Raw genomic sequence first — 18,073 nt, forward strand, 5'->3', positions numbered from 1 at the left:
GTAGACTGTATAATAATGCAACAGAGTGTTAGAGGCCTCACTAAAAAGAAACAACATTTAATTACGTTCTGTTTGGTGGTAATTTTGGGATGTCGTCTGACTTTAATCTGTGTGAGTGGTGAGTGGTTCGATTAAAATGGATTGAGCGGGAAAGATGTTTAAATCTGATTATGGAGGTATATTATAAGTGTAAAAATAATTTTTATAGTGTTATTGTAAGATATGTGCGCCACACACCTGACTAGGAGAAGCACGTATTTCTAGGTAATTATTACAAACTGGCACTGTTATCACAACTCTTAGCACTGAAATTAATATAAATTTATTCAATTACAATATTATATCACTATGTATTAGAGTAACGTTAAGTGGTTTGTTTGTTTTTGAATTTCGCACAAAGCTACTCGAGGGCTATCTGTGCTAGCCGTCCCTAATTTAGTAGTGTAAGACTAGAGGGAAGGCAGCTAGTCATCACCACCCACCGCCAACTCTTGGGCTACTCTTTTATCAACGAATAGTGGGATTGACCATAACATTATAACGCCCCCACGGCTGAAAGGGCGAGCATGTTTGGCGCACAGGGGATGCGAACCCGCGACCCTCAAATTACGAGTCGCACGCTTTAACACGCTTGACCATGCCGGGCCTACGTTAAGTGGATATGGGACCTTAATTTAAAAGTCGAGGCACACAATAATGAAATCACTGCGCGATTTTAAGGTCATGACTAACTTATAAAACGCTACCTTTTTTATAAATTTCATTAAATAAATTATAAATAGAAAAAATACACGCAAAAAATAAAATACCAAAAGAAAACAAAAAACTTCTAAATTTGTTTCAGTACATCTTTAAAAGACATAACGTAACAGCTTGAGGAAAAATTATGATATATTGATAATAAAGACAGAACACTTGAAGTTTTATTAACAGTGTTTCACCAGTAATGGTGCTTTGTGAAAAAGTTACATACTGGGTAAATTGTTCAAACATATATTTTCTTTTGAGATCGGAAAGTAAGCTTGAAATAACTCTGTGTGAAACTCTATTGAAACTGTGAATACCTCAGACGTACGTTAGTTCTCTTTGTCAGTGGACGGATGTGACTGTTATATTCGTTTTGGTTGGTATAGTATGAAAAGGTCTGTGAAATGATATTTAAAGTAAACTGTTGGTTACTTGTACCTGTCAGTAAGGCCAACCCTGCTCTACACGTATTAATATCAGGTCATCCCTTAAGTAATGTCCGATTTTAGGTCCAGAAAAAGAGGAAAGATTTCAAACGTTTTTAATATTATTTAATCAATAATGTATGTTTCATTATTAATAGTTACTTCCTGTCAATGATTCAGAAGCTTCTGAATGTCACTTGTAGAGAGGGTGGTTTTGACATCTTCATGTGTTCCTAGGTCTTTTCTATTAAGATAGTTCTACAAACTTTGAAATAGATGATAATCAGATGGGTCAAGGTCTGAAGAATAAGGAGGATGTGGAAGTTTTTCCGAGTCTAGCTCTTCAATCTTTGCACGTGTGATCCTTGATGTATGGGGCCGTGCATTATCCTGGTATAACACAACACCTTTAAGACTGATCAAAGCAGGCCTCTTTTCTTTCAGTGCAACACTCAAGCGCTCTAACTGTTGACGGTAGAAGTCCGATGTAATCATTACATTGAGTAGCAGTGACTCAAAGTGGATCATACCAATAATATCCCACCAACTGCTTAACAAGACTTTCCTAGGGTGGAGGTCCATTTTGGGCTGTGCTTTAGCCAGCTTAACTGCACTGAAACATTGTCTGCGGCGCTTAACATTTTTATAATATCTTTTTTTTTTATTTCCAGTCACTAACCTGTCCAAAAAAGGTGTTTTATGTTCACGAGAGTGCAAAGAGGTGCAAATGTCCACTCTTGCTCTAAGGTTGGCTTTGTCAAATCATGGGGGACCCATTTTTCAAGTTTTGACACCTTTCCAAGCTGTTGCAGATGATAATGAACTGTTGAACTAGCTTCTGTGCTAGTTCTTCAGCTGTTACAGCACAATCTTCGTCAAGAGCAGCCAGCAGTAAGTCATCATTAAACTCAACAGGACGACCTGAACGTGGCGCATCACTTAAGCTGTAGTCACCTGATCTGAACTTCTGAAACTACCTTCGACATTTTCTTTCATTGAGAGACTCCGCACCATAAACACCCTGAATGTTACGTGCAGTTTCTACTGCACTATGGCCGTTTTTAAATTCATAAAGCATTATATGCCTAATGTGCTCCTCAGACACATGCATATTCATAAGGGTTTATCTGATTAATGATCTGAAAAAGTGGAGTTGTGTTTCTTTTATCTGTCTGAACATGTTTATACACGTCCTACTACATATTTTAGTTATTAAGGCCTCCTACAAAGACAGTTTCTGTATTACATTTTCGCACATTACTTATGGGATGATCTGATACATAACACTACCACATCTTTAGACATTCCCGTCTCTAACGTGTGACACCATATCTGTTATAGACAATATTAAATATCGATACTATCACATGTTAACAAGTTTATCGCAATAAAACTTCGGAATCCTACACAATATTTTATTTTAAAACCCCTTCAACACACAAATTTATCGCGAAAATGGAAAATATATTTTTCGTTCTTGTTTCCCACTGGTACAGCGGTAAGTCTGCGGATTTACAACGCTAAAATAAGGGATTTGATTCCCTTCGGTGGACTCAGCAGATAACCCAGTGTGGCTTTGTTATGAGAAAAACACATACACACACTCTTTCGTTCTCAGAAATATTAATTTTCTCATACTTTTCATATAGTTATTAAAATTTCAAAACGCACACTATAATCGATCTTGTTTCAAGTTCTCTGACAACTTTATGAAAACAGCAACATTCGTTTATATGGGTAGCGTAGCCAACCCAGCGATACTATTCTGAGGTATGGACGTTTTCAGACAGGTTTCTAATTCATTTCAAAAACTCTTTACAGCAGATATGTCGCATTCATTGGAGCTGTTAAGTAGCACCTTCGAAAGTAAAGCTAAATAAAGTGCAGTGTTACGAGAGCGTCAAATGTCAGAGAAAATTGAAACTAGACCTCATAAGTTAAACTACTAAAAACACTCCGTCAGCATCTGCTTGTTTCACTGCTACTGCTAAACCCTTAAACGATTTTATTAGATCTTTGTGTTTTCACAGAAATGAGTTACTTTAAAAGTGAGAAGGAAACTTAAACGGACGGAGAACATCAAATGTATTTTCCAGTGTGATTAAAGCATAGTCCAGTTTGTTTGTTTGGAATTAAGTACAAAGCTATCCATTGGACTATCTGTGCTCTACCTACCACGGGTATCGAAACCCAGTTTCTAGCGTTATGGGGCAAATAATGCTACTACTGTATCTTGGTTGGTTTTCGGCCATGTTGTGCACGAGCTGGAAGGTCATGTACATTTACTGTCAAATGCTATGAATGTTTTCACGAGCTCAGGGCATCAAATTTAAATAATTACTCTGATCGAGTCATCTCTCTTCAGAACCATCCATGTCCATGAATATTACGCATATAGCGTTGAGTTCTATTTCGCTACTTCCTTTCATTTGGTTGCATAAAAAATAGTCTCTTGCTCGCAAACAATTCCATAGTAAAACGTAACTTTTTCATTTGATAAAGTTACCAGATGCGTATTACATATAAATACCCTTTTGAATAAACTTTTGATATCTAATTCAAAGTGATATTTATGGTCTAGTATAGGTATACGTTTTCTCATATTGCGAACCGTAGTATCTGTCTGAGCGTTCGTTTGTCTCCTGCTTGAAAAGCTGTGCACGCAGTCAAAGCTGAATATTCACTTTTGAAATGACGGTAGAAGAGCCATGAATAATGTTGATGCTAAATTTTATATCACAACCAGGATATTCTACAGTAAGTTATTAGGAATTAATTACACTATTGTTCACATTTCAAAATGTGACGTAACTTGTATAAGAAAAATGTATATTTACCATATGTTATTGTTGAGTGGCCCTTTTCATGGCTGAAATGTTCAACAATTACGTTTCGTGGTTGGTAGGGTAAGTTAAGTCAGATCTTTGGCTCTGAGTGAAACCAAGAGTGCAACACAATTAACCTTTTTGAAGTCCATGAAGTAATATAAATTGATAGATTAACGTAAACGTTTTTCGTCAATGGAAACGTCTACATTTGCTTGTAGTACATATTGAGTGGAGAAAGATACTTAGGACTATCCTCATTATGTATGATATAATGCTACACTGGCATGGCCTGATGTAACGTTATAGCGCTCGACTCGTAATCCAAGAGTCGCGGGTTCGAATCCCCGTCACACCAAACATACTCACCCTTTCAGCCGTGGGAGCGTTATAATGTGTGATTATTTCCACTGTTTGTTGGTAAAAGAGTAGCCCAAGAGTTGCAGTGAGTGGTGATGACTAGCTGTCTTCCCTGTAGTCTTACATTGCTAAATTAGGGACTGCTTGTGCAGATAGCCCTGTGTAGCTTTGCGCGAAATTCGAAACAAACCAAACCGAACGTAAGCTCTTTTACTCATGAGTATGTATAGGTTTTGAAATACGGGAATAAAACCTTCACCAGGACAGCTTGTCAATGAACAATTTACAAGAAAACGGAACTCTGCAGTTTATGTTAAAGAATGCATGAATCATGGGCGTCATACTTTTTCGTTTACAGAAGACAGTTATCCGCTAAAAATAGTATACCAGATTAATTTTAATTAGGTGGAAAACAACTTGTATAGGTCTATTTTTATTAAATCTTGTTCGATTTTCTATGTGACCATGAACCAGTATCTTAAATTTCAAATTTGGTAAATTAATTTTTATTTTAATATGGTTTGTTTGTTTTGAATTTCGCGCAAAACTGCACGGGGGCTATCTGCGCTAGCCATCCCTAATTTAGCAGTGTAAGACTAGAGGGAAGGCAGCTAGTCATCACCACCCACCGCCAACTCTTTTACCAACGAATAGTGGGATTGACCGTCACATTATAAAATCTCCACGACTGAAAGGGCGAGCAGGTTTGGCGCGACAGGGATTCGAACCCGCGACCCTGAGATTACGAGTCGAACGCCATAACCCACTTGGCAATGCTTAGCCTTTTGATATGGAAACATTCCTTTTTGATGTACTTGATATCCGTTTCTCTGAACTGGTCATCATTTCCTTTCATCACTTTTGTCAGTTGATGCTTTATTTGTTTGTAGTTAAAGGCAAAGCTTTAAAAATCCTATCTGTGCTGTGCTCATGATGAGTGTAGAAACCCGGTTTTTAGCGTTAGAAGCCCGCAAATATGCTGCTGTGCCTCTGGGGGCATCAGTTATTGCTTCAGTTAAGTGTTAGAAAAAAAACTATCAAGTACGCCATTTTCAGTTTTTGGACATTCTCTTATTTTCTTCTCTCCTTTTGTTTTGATGGACATTTTGATGGACCAGACATATTTTTAGTCCTTCACTAATTTTCTAAATAATTATTTATTTCTGGCCCCACCCCAATGGCACAGCAGTATGTCTGTGGACTTGGACTTATACTGCTAGAAATCGGTTTTCGATACCCGCGGTGGGCAGAGCACAGATAGTTCATCGTGCAGCTTTGTGCTTAATTCCAAACAAACAATGTGTTATTAATATATTTGAAATATTGGTTAGTTTTATATTTATCTTATTTGTTCTCACTGAGCAATTTCTCTGAGCTGTTGTTGTAAGTATATATTTTCTATTTAATTATTTACCTTCATCGCTTTCTTAGTCATTTATCAGAAGTTCCACGCATGCTTTATTTATAACAATTATCAAACCACTTAATACCTGAAAGCGTTTTTTCGAGAGGGTCCTCGAACGTGCTACCAGTTGTCCGGTGTGTGACACAATTAACTCGTACGTGTAATAATTGTTACAGCTAGAGTTTGAGGGTTACGTGAGCTCTCAGGCATTTGTGCTAAACATATTAAAAATAATTATTGCGTGTCTTATACATGAAACGTATAAGTATTAAAGTTATTAGAGCGGTTTTAACATTTGAATACAATTAATTTGATGATGAGTCTATTGAATTACTAAATACAAATACACTGTGTTATAGAATATTTTATGTTAAATATATTGTATATATTAACTAAAGTCAAGCAATGAAAACCTTTATTTAACATGATCAAAGTTACTATTCGTGTCTTACAGCTTTCCCATCCATACCCTTATGACCGAAAGGATGCAGGGGAATTAAAAACGGTCATTTTTACAAGTCTTAGTGTAAATAGAACTGACGTTTAGAGTAGAGGCAGTGTTCCGGTCTAAAGTTGTAGTAGTTTAATAAAGTGCAGTTAAAACCATACTAGTTGGAGTAGCCGTCCGTTGGACAGGCGAAGTAAAAACTTGTTTCTAACAAAAGATACGAAATTGCGCTTCTACTTTTCCACGTAACACCATAAACATTAAAAGTGCCATAAAAATTAATAAAGGTACTAATACCACAAAGAAAGTTACACTATTTTCATGAATTATATCCTTATGAAATGTGGTGATGGAGCTACCCCCTCATGCCATCCTGTATCGAGTTTGGTGCTGATTGATAAAAAAAATGTTGAAACGGATAACGAACTGATGCGTATTGACGTGTATTTGTATAGATTGTTATTAGACAAATATATTATGACGTTGGTGCATTAAGTTTAATGTTTGGGATATTATAGTATCAGTTTATTAATGTTGTTGGTCCGTAGATACTTTACGTACTAGTGTCATTTTAATGATATAAGTGTGTATGTTTCAAAAAGTATTTGTGGAAGTATGATACTGTTATTTTATAGAGATATTTTGGTGTCGGTATGTGTGTTTGAAATGGTGCATTTGCAGGTATACGTGTCCCAAAAATAGGTATACAGTTGTATGTAAAGTTTTTCTTCTTCTGAGGAGCACTTAGAGACCAAAATATACAGTAGAAAATCACGGAATGTTGACGAAAGTGAAAAGGCACATCACAGATGCATTTACAAAACTTGATGGACAGAGAGACTTCTATCAGAAGTTAGCACAAGTGTGGCAGGCAGACTCCAGGGTTCTATGAACGGCGACGGGTTTCAGTTTGAATACCTGTGGGATTACCTTACCCATAATTCCATGTTATGTGTGAAGTGCCATTAAATAAATGGTCAGTTATCAACTGTATAATTTAATATTAGTTATTTTAAATACATGATCAACTGTATACCAACTTTTTTAGGCTGCCCTGTATATGATATTGTCAATGTGTAGAGGTGTGCTCATGTCAGAATGTGGATATATAATAGTTTTTTGTGGAGATATGGTATTGTAAGTATGTAGAGATACTTTGTTGTAGTAAGGTTTTACAAATGTGTTATTTTCAGCGTATAGAAATGTGTTCTTATCAGTAGGTATATGTATAATTGCATGTAGGGAAATTGTCAGTATGTACATTTGTTAATGTTTGTAGAGATATGGTATTGACAGTATATAGACGTATTGTCAGCATATATATGTAATAGTGTTTGTGGAGATATCGTTAATAATTTTCTTGTAGTGTTTGTAGAGGTGTGGTGTTGTCAGTATGTATAGATTTGTAAGTGACATTATGTAAAGAAATTCAAATTTGAATAGTCTGTTTATTGAACAGGTAAGAACACACAGATGGATTTCATCCCGTTACTAACTCTGTAATAAAAAATCACCTTTGATTTATAACACGGTATGAAGGCCCTATAGCGCCAGCTATGATATCTACATAAATTACATTTGAAACTCTCTGTTCACGTGTGCAAATAGAAAGCTGTGGACGGAAAATCAACCAGTATGTTAGCGTTTTATATGGAATATTATAGCAAAAAAATGATTGTGTAACTAACAGAATTTTGCTCACATTTCAGTTCTAACACTTTCTGATTAGATATATAAAACAGAGTTAATCTGTAAAATAATATATAAAACTACATTCAATGCATGCGTTAATCAAACTATTCAGGTTTTGTAAAAATCTGTATATATACTTATATAATCTTTATACACTTATGCGTGCAAATTATAGTAAAGGTAAACGCGAAAAGAAACAATCAGTTTCAAATGTGACTGTATCATTTTCCAGTCACCGACCTGTTTTTATACTTTTAATTTATAATGAAAGTCAATATTGTATCATATTAAGTAACAGTAAAAACAATGACCTAAATCATAGGGGTAAATCATCATTTTTCGCTTTAAAGTGTATGGGGGTCACAACAATAATGATCCCTAAGTACTTTAATATATATAGAGGTCACAACAATAATGATCCCTAAGTACTTTAAAGTATATAGAGGTCATAACAATAATGATCCGTAAGTAATTTAATATATATAGAGGTCACAACAATAATGATCCCTAAGTACTTTAAAGTATATAGAGGTCACAACAATAATGATCCGTAAGTAATTTAATATATATAGAGGTCACAACAATAATGATCCCTAAGTAATTTAATGTATATAGGGGTCACAACAATAATGATCCCTAAGTAATTTAATGTATATAGGGGTCACAACAATAATTATCTCTAATTACTTTAATGTATATAGGGGTCACAACAGTAATGATCCTTAAGTACTTGAATGTATATAGGGATCGCAACACTAATGAGTGAAATATTGATAGTAATTCTGTTTAATTTTCATTCAGCTGGTTATATGTTATATTACATGAGGAATAGTCGTGTGTATAATGTTATATTAATGACAGAAGTCGATAACATTTTGAGGTATATTTGTATAAATTCCAGACACCTATATGATTGTTACCCATTATTAGAGCTATCTAATATATTGAAAAATCGTTATTATAGAAACAGAATAGAAATTTTGAATAGCAATAGAAGAATAAAGAAAATTTCGGTACTAATCGGAAATTTTGCAGAATGTTGGTCTGTCCCCATAGAATTGTGATATGTCTGTTGAATACTTCGTATTATCACGTTCGTGTTTTATCATCAAGTTACTTTTTCCGAAAAATGAGTGGAACGTTAGTAGAGAAACTTGCTTTATGTTTATACTGCAATATTTGAGGATTTCAAATTTATCGTTGTAATTGTTCATCACAATTAGAAAACGTATTAATATTTGACGACAACACTTTTACATATTCTCTATATATATAATTACGTCATATATACCTAGGAATTCTAGGGTAACGTAAAAATTTGTATCATGCTGTAAGTAGTTCATGTATTTCAACAATATTATATTAATAAGTTACAATTATAAAGCTCGCGAGAGTGTAAGTAGTAGAGGTACCAAGTGTTGATTTTCACTTTACATTGAATATTTGTATTTCTTTGTTAAATCGTATGTTCGTGTGTTTTTGGCATGGATATTTACTTGTTTTTGCTTGCTATTCTTGTACAACAAGTGACAGATTGAGATAATGAAGAATTTGGCTCCTTGCCAACTCACGTGCTGCAGTTGTTCATTACAACCGTCATTCGTGTAATTTTCGTGCGTCTCATGGCAGGTGAAGAATGTACGTTTATGTGCAACAGCGCACTCTTATCGTCTTATACCCGTACTTGTTTCCAAGGTAACTTGTGACCTTTTCCTGATACCTGTACATGTTTCCAGGGTAACACTTGCTTATTATTACACCGAAAGAGAAAAAGGCCATGATAATGAAAGATGGTTCTAAACGTATTATAATCAATAGATTGCTTTTCAGTGCTCAAACCACCATCCCATTGCTATTTATATTTTGAGTTTTTGACTCATGTTGTGTTACAACGTTCACGAATATTTAACAGTGGTGACCAGCTAGCAAATTGTTATTGGGAGAAGTAATCTTTCGCAGAAGAAAGAAAAATTTACATTGTACATTTGAAATATACATGTTGTGTGATAATTTATATCAATTTTTGCCTCACATGTTTTTATCTTATGAATATTAAATAATCGTATAACACTTCACTTAACTATATAATTTTAACGTATTAAATATTTTCATAATATATAATCAGTGGCAAATACCCTCGGTGGCACAGCGGTATGTCTGTGGACTTACAAAGCTAAATCCGCTTTTCGATACCCGTGGTGGACAGAAAACAGATGACGCATTATGTAGCTTTGTGCTTAATTATTAACAAACAAAGCGCTGTCGAATGTCCAGTTATAAATAGTTATACTGACTACTGTATAACAAAATATTTTCGTTTTGTAATTAATAACTGATTTATTCTCGTGTATTACGATCTTGATTCTTGAAAATATTACAATATTAACGATTATGATGAGTAAAAATACTAATTATTCAAGAATATATCAAAACATAAGTATGTACGTATCTATGGGTTCACAGATAGAGTAATTCCGTAAAGCTGGTTAACATGAAAACATAAGTATGGTAACTAAATTAATGAATACAGAAGGTGTCGAACACCAAATAAAATATATAAAAAATACATGAAATATTACTAGTGTGTGTGTCTATATATATATATATATACAGGGCCGGATTAAGGGTTTTATTGGCCATATGCCTTTCAACTTTAGAGGCCCCCTCAAGACATAATCTCTGTGTGCAATACATTTATGGTCATAGCTTGAGACCCCCTAATTAGTGTGAGGCCCTGGGCTTCAGCCCGGTAAGCCCATGGCGTAATCCAGGATTGTGTGTATATACATACTATTTGTAGGTATAGCTTTATATGTTATATTAATATACTTTTACGAGCATCTTCTTATACTTAATGTTATCTGTTGGGTAGTAGTGTTTTTATTTTGGTTTACCACACAAGGAATGAATTGGAAACACCTAGCCCGTTTTTTTGAAAGTGCGTAGCTGGTTAATGTTAATGGGCCTTTATATGTGTTTATGTGCTGCTGGGTTACAGTGAACCCAAGGTAATCTAACTTATCTTTCATTATTTGTTTTTCCACTCTTATTTTGTTTATAATAAAACTTGTATCGCCATTTCTTTGGAAGCGTACCGTGTTCTTTGATAGTAATAAGTTTTATCAACTATATCTTGTAAATTATATAAGAAAATTCTATCAGCGCAGAGATACCTTATCTACCTATTTACACACACACACACACACACTTAAAAGAACAAGGTAAGATTGCTTCGGATTGGACAAAATTAAAAACAGAATACTAACAGGTAGCTAATGATATTATGGTTTAAGAAACTGGTTGTCTACCCACTTAACTAACAGTGATGGAAAAACAAAAAAACATGAGTCATAACCCTTTAAATATCCGAATACAGAAATGGCTTTAGAATACGTTTATGCTTCGACTATAAACGAATTTTTTTTAGCTGTACATGGTTAGTATTTATACTTAGTTTTGTTGATTCTTTATGTCTCTTAGTCACTACGTTACAACACATGACAAAGGCCGGGAGTGGCCTAGTGGTTAGCATGCCCAGACTGTAAATCCGATAATTCATGGTTTTCAACACCTTGTTTCAAATACTCTGGCTTCACACTCTGAGGCCGTGGATGTGCTGTAAGGATGACGGTAAAATTCTATTTCGGTCAAATAACAGTAGGCCTTGAGTTAATAGTAGGTGCTATTGATTGATTGATGTGTGATAATTTAATTATAAACATAATCGTTAATCGGTGTTCAAGTAATTAATGTCTAGACCATTGCTACGTCTTTCTGTAACTCAACTGGCCAGATGAGTTCTAGGATTGGACGAAAGGCCTATTCAGCAGTGAATATAGCAGATGTAGTGTAGTTGACATATTACATTCTTTTTTATTTTTACTCGTAAAACAACTTCCAGTGATATATCAGGTAAAAGTTAGGAACGATTATGCAAAGGTAGTCCTTTTGTAGGTTTGCGTGAAAATTATAAAATAATAAATGGTCACAAAAAATCTAGTGACATTTTGCTGGTCATTCAAATGAAAATCTAATTGAAAATGATTAAAACCAATGTAAATATGACTTGTGTATTGATATAAATATTTATCTACAATCGTCTTAGTAATATCAGTGATGTCAAATTATATACCTTGTTTGTTAAGTTTTTGGTTAACATAATTTTGCATTTTATAAAGATCATTTAAAGGTGGTAAAATTCAGAGACATGCTGACAACAGATTTTTTACTAAGTATGTAATTGTAATGTTCACGAGCTGCTCGTTAATGATTTGATTTTTTTTATAGTTGATCAGTTATTGAAGAAAAATAAAATTATATTTGTAGGACTGACGATTATTTTTATACTTCATTAGGGACAGCAAAAAAGAAAAATAAATGAAGCTAAATGTTTTTCATAGATGATAAATTTTGCTATAAAGACAATCTTTATCACGAACGACGATAATACAAGTCGAAACTTTTTGATGTATTTGACAGTGGCGAAAACCGTATTTTTGGTAGAAATTTTACTAAAGTATTAAACACATTGGAGAAAAGAAAATTTTAATTTTTTGCAGAACGTGTCCAAAATGGATTACTGATTTCCAGAGATTGTCATGAAGTAGCGATGTAAATGAAGTTTTCATCACCATATTTATTAACTAAATAAGGAATAAAAAGTTCTGATTTTTCCTATTTTATTTGTATTACATGAAAAATTACGAAATATTTGTGTATTTTATGTACACTTCATTACCGGACACCTCAGCAGATTGTAAAAACTGTTATTTAAAGTTATAATAGAAAAACACTTTTTATGAGTGAGTCGTGTTCTATCTTTGTCTTTTTTCAGATATGGTAAAGTGCAGAGTGTGAAGATTTTAGCCAAGAAAGATGAAGACACGTCAACGGTGGCCGCTACTGTGGCTTTCATAGACATTCGATCTGCTGCTAAAGCGCACAATGCAGATAATAAAATAGACGAAAGGACGTTAAAAACAGATTATTATGAGCCCCCAGTTTCTAGTGCGGCCAGTTCTGCCACTTGTATTTATATTCATGAGAAAGACAACGCTTTAGGAAGACCTGGTGCACCTCCATACACTACCCCAAGAACACCAAGATATCCACATTGGTATGTTACTACTAAACCCTAATTACAACCATCTAATTAAAGAAATTCATTTATTTAGCGTTACGTTTATTGCGGAGCACGTTGCGGTCTAAACGATACGGGTGTTTGAGAATTTGACCAAATATTGATTAATTACGATGTTCCAATGCAGACAGGTTTAGTTTGGGTACATTATTTATTTTCGATTAATTTCAAAAACCACATGAAAAAATAGATGGTATGTACATGCGTCACATGTAAATATAGTTAGTTATCTTTTATGATGACACGATAACTTAAAGATAAATTGCGTCTCAAGAAATGACTATATTGCAGCATCCACGAAACCTCACCAGTCCTACTTATTTTTGTGATTTGGATATTGAAGTAGTTGAAAGTGAAAGGGAACGGAATGAATTAAAACAATAATTAGATTAAAAAAGAAATTGAACTGAGATAATTTTTGATAAAGTTTTATATTGCGTTTATTTTAAAATTTTGTTTACTCGTTTGTTTGAACCTATAAATAATGAAGATAAACTCTCTGACAAGTCCTAAAAAACTTATGAAAGTATCATCGATTGAAATCTAAACTTTCGGAGATTCTGTATTTTTAAAATGTTTTGTTACATTTTCGATTATATGTCTCATATTGCTGATTTTAGAACTACTGATTGAGTAGAAATATAAGACAGTCTAAGATGTTAAATTTATGTAATCGGTATGATCTGCCATGTAATAGTAATTTACTTAGGAGCTATTAGAAAGTACGAACTTTTGGAATTAATTTAGTGAGTAATTATTAACGCAAGAATTATTGATTGGATCCATCTGCTTTTACAGCACATTTTCTAAGCTATCTATGTACCAAATTGCTTATAGGTTTATGACTGTTGGGTACAGGGTTCCTTGTAAAATACGAGTCACACATTAATTAAAGAAGAATACCATAAACATTGCAAATAATCTCACTAATTACTGTTGGGATAAAAGAATTTTAGATAGAAAATTGGTTCTTTACATTGTTATTGTGGACTCAGCAGATAGCCCTATGTAGCTTTGCTATGAGAAAAACACACACACACACATACGTTGTTGTTGTTGTTATACGCGAAAACAAAATTACTCATTATGGTGAACTCTGTAAAAAACAAACAAGTCAGTAGTTTGAGATTAAGAACTGACGCTGTTAAATAGTTATTTCCTATAAAATATTTTATATACTGCTGATGAAGAAACGTCTCCTACTTACAACTAATTTTTTAATTAAGGCTTTTATATTTGTAACTGAATTGTGATTTTGTGTATCAGACTTAAGTTTAAACAACTTCCTGAGCACAGTTATATCAGGAACTTGAAATGGTCAAATGAGTACTTATTTATAGCAGAGACGTTCCTTTGATTTGCATATCAAAACATTTAATGATTATTAAATTCAGATATTCAGCGAATAATGTCATCTGAGTGACATGTGGTTGCAAAGACAGTTTAATAACAACCCTTGTTTTTGTCACTATGTGCAAGAAAATTAAACAATCGTCGATTTCGACCAGTTGTGCTGTAAAATCTAGTTGTAATAGATATCTGAATATTTTGATATGCGTATTAGTGGTATACATACCACCAATGCGAGTTTCCATGACATCGAGTTAGTTTTATAAAATCCAGCGGAATGCAATGAAATTTTAAGGTTAGTTGGTAACTTTGGAATTTTATGAAATATTTAAAAATTTACAATATGCAATTAAACTGTGAAGGCATTATGTGCAGATACTTACACTTATCTAATTTTCGTTAACAATAAATAGTGTGGTAACAAAATACAGGTAATATTTTAAAAACTTATAAAAAAAATGAAGAAAAATAATGTTAATCAGTGTGTCTCTATGGCTAATAGATATTGCAATTATGTTAAGGTATGTAATGTTTTTGTTTTTTAAAATAAATTTACAGTCAAAATAAAAATATGTCTAAAGTTTAGTAATAAAATATACTTTTTGGTATGTTTTTAATGAAATAAATAAAGGTACGAATAGCTTTTAAAGGCAAAGTTAAATTTAGGCTTAATGTAATAAAATTTGGTGTTTAGAATAATAAATGTTGGAAAACAAGAATTTAACACACCGAATAAAATAAAATAAATTTATTTATAATGATAGAAAAATATGGATCATCGGTAGTCGCAATGTTTTAGAACAAATAATGTACATTTTCTAAAACAGTAGACGAAATAAGAAACACGTACGAGTGAGTGACAATAAGAGAATAATGTAACAGTTAAGCAATAAGGCAACAGTACTAAGCCTAGATGACAGAGATAATTAAAGAAGAAAGTTAATTACAACTAATAATCAGCTGAGTAATGCTTTAATAGCTACAGTCCAAAAAATAATTCAAATATAATTCAGTATATTGAACCCGTCCTTAACTTGATTTTTATCAAAACAAAAGCCTTGTGTAAATCAGTATATTTACTAACCAAAAAGCCATTCTACAATCCTAGAAATTATCACAAACTTTAGGTCTACTGGTTTCTATTGTTTTGCCACCTTTCGGCCTTTAAACCGTAACTTTAACAATATTATACTGCACATATACATGCATTCAGAGAGTATTAACATTTTTATCAAAACATTTAGGCCTCTTTGTTTGTAATGCTTTGCCAGCTGTCGACATGTTAATCTTGTATTTTTGTTGCAAAGCATTTAAAGTTCGAAAGGTTTTGTAAAAAAAATTATACAACAAAGTAAGTGGCAGCTGTGTTGATATGTCGCAAGAAGCTGAACAACTTATTGGTGCTGTTAGGCTTAATGTTGTCCATGTGAAACTTCTTACGAGAGTGCTCGTTTGTTTCCATAAGTTGGAGTATAATAGTGAGCTAGGATCTTAAAATGCTTTATACGATTTGTTTCAGTGTTTATGGGTTATATAATACATTATTGACATTGACTTACAGGAGAAGTTAAATTTCATATGTAGCGTAGCATGTGATGCAGTGTTATTGAATGTAGGATTGAATTCTAGGAGCGTAATGAGTATAGGCTGGTGTGAAAATGTTGTGAACTAATAACTTTTCAATGACAGTGTAATGGTTGTATAAAGTAAAAGAACTCTGTGGAATAACATGTTTCGGTGTTGATTGTGTTCAAAAGCCAAACAGTGGAGTACCTACCTATTCAGAGTCAGTAATAAGAACAGTATTGATGTTACAGTTGGATTAATCCCAAGGAAGTAGGCAAGCCAAGTTTGTACCCAGCACATTTCTAACTCCAAACTGATATCATAATCTAGATTTAAATACAGTCGAGTTTCGTTTGTTGAAGTGGTATGTTTTTTGAGTTTTGATCTAAAATGTGTTCTTAGTGATAACGAGAAACCCACTTGAAGTAAAAATGTATCACAGAGCTGGTGTGTGTACTAACATCTACAACGCCCCTACAATCCGGTACCCGTTTATACTCCGTCCCGAAGACATGTGCCCGGCAACGGTCAGTTGCAAACTCTCTTTGTTAATCTGTTAATTAGTATAGGTATAAAGTTGTTTAATCTTGGTTTGAGTTGTTGTATAAGTAGGGCTTCTTTGATTTTGAGTTTATGTATATTTGTTTCCCTAATTAGTATCTGGGTGTTTTCTTTGGTTATGTTGTGTTTATTTGATTTGTAGTGTTCCAAAACGTGTGAAAGTGCTTTTTTTGTGTTCTTTGAACGTAGTTTCCATTTTTTCGGCTTGTTTCTCCAATACAGAAGTCTTGGCAGTTGTTGCATTGTATTTTATAAATAGTGTTTATGTTGTATTTGTCAGTGTAGTTTTTACACTTTACTTTAGTTTTGGACCTGGTTTTTGAATAAATTGGTGTTTGTTGGAATGTTGAATTTTGCTGATGTAAGTTTTTTTTCCAAATGTTGGTTATTTTTTTCGCTGATACCGGGAATATATGGTGCGGAGAAGTGTAAAGCTTTGTAGTTTGTTGTTTATTGGGATTTATTATTGTTTGTTTGATGTTGTGTTGTTGATCTAGGTGTGTGCGTATGATTTTTTCAACGAATTTTGGACGAAATTTGTTGTTGTTGATGCAGTGTTTTTTAAACTCCATTATGCCTGAACTTACCTACATTACGCCATTGTTAACCGTACACGCTCATGCGATCCTATGGAAACTAAGAAACTTAAATCAGAAAATCATCAACAGAAGAAATGACATTTATTTCATCCAACAATGCAGAAAGGAAAAATAATCCCTAATTTTGTGAAGATAAAACTGCCCAAGAATTTTGATCAGGGTACAAACATTATCCATAATTTACAGAAAAAAATTACTAAAAACCATGTTAAACTCGAAATATAAAGAACTAGATGACTTGCAGAAACAAAAATGAATCTAGACCATCAGTTGGCCTGCTGCATTCAACCAGATATTTATGGATTCGTACAACGCAACATTAATCAAATCAACAGTAAGAACGACAGGGAATAGAAGATCCGCCACAACAAAAAACTAGATAAACTAAGGTGCCAACAACAAAAAAAGACGCCAACACGACAAACCATCAAACAACCTCATAATTAACAGATCCAACTGACAATCAAGCAATGAAGAGATAAATCTGCTCAACAAAGAACTCAGCTTCGCAGTAACACCTAGAAATATCCCATTCATCGAAATAAAAGTCTATATGGAAGACCTAGCTAGAAGACTAGTGATTCATTCTACACAAACTGAAAACAGCAGAAAACAACTACCAGAAAGAAGACAACTTCGACAATAGTTTCATCGACAACCAACATCCTACCTTTCCAGGTAGAAGTGAAAACATCTATTTCCCCAAAACACCTCAAAACAGTATTTTAAACAACTTTTCCATAGAATTTTCAAGCAAAACCATCTATGAAAAGAAAACTAATAAATAGCCTTACACGAAAAGATAATAATTCTATAAACCTAAAACAAGACAACAACATCAAAATTCTAAAAGTAGATAAAGGCAGTACTATAGTTATAAAGAACACAAATGAATAACATCAGATGCAAACAAATTTAAACTAATACACAAATCCAACAAAAACACATGAAAACC

General features: G+C 33.5%; 1 protein-coding gene across 1 annotated transcript in view; it reads left to right on the plus strand.

Annotated features, from left to right (window-relative positions):
- Positions 1 to 18,073, plus strand: part of LOC143251056 (uncharacterized) — a 135,402-nt gene that overhangs the window by 56,607 nt on the left and 60,722 nt on the right. Inside the window, 1 exon segment of the mRNA XM_076502394.1 lies at positions 12,737 to 13,018. Within this exon segment, the coding sequence (XP_076358509.1) occupies positions 12,737 to 13,018 (282 nt within the window).

This window comes from Tachypleus tridentatus, chromosome 1, assembly GCF_004210375.1.
Source record: "Tachypleus tridentatus isolate NWPU-2018 chromosome 1, ASM421037v1, whole genome shotgun sequence".
NCBI lineage: Eukaryota > Metazoa > Arthropoda > Merostomata > Xiphosura > Limulidae > Tachypleus > Tachypleus tridentatus.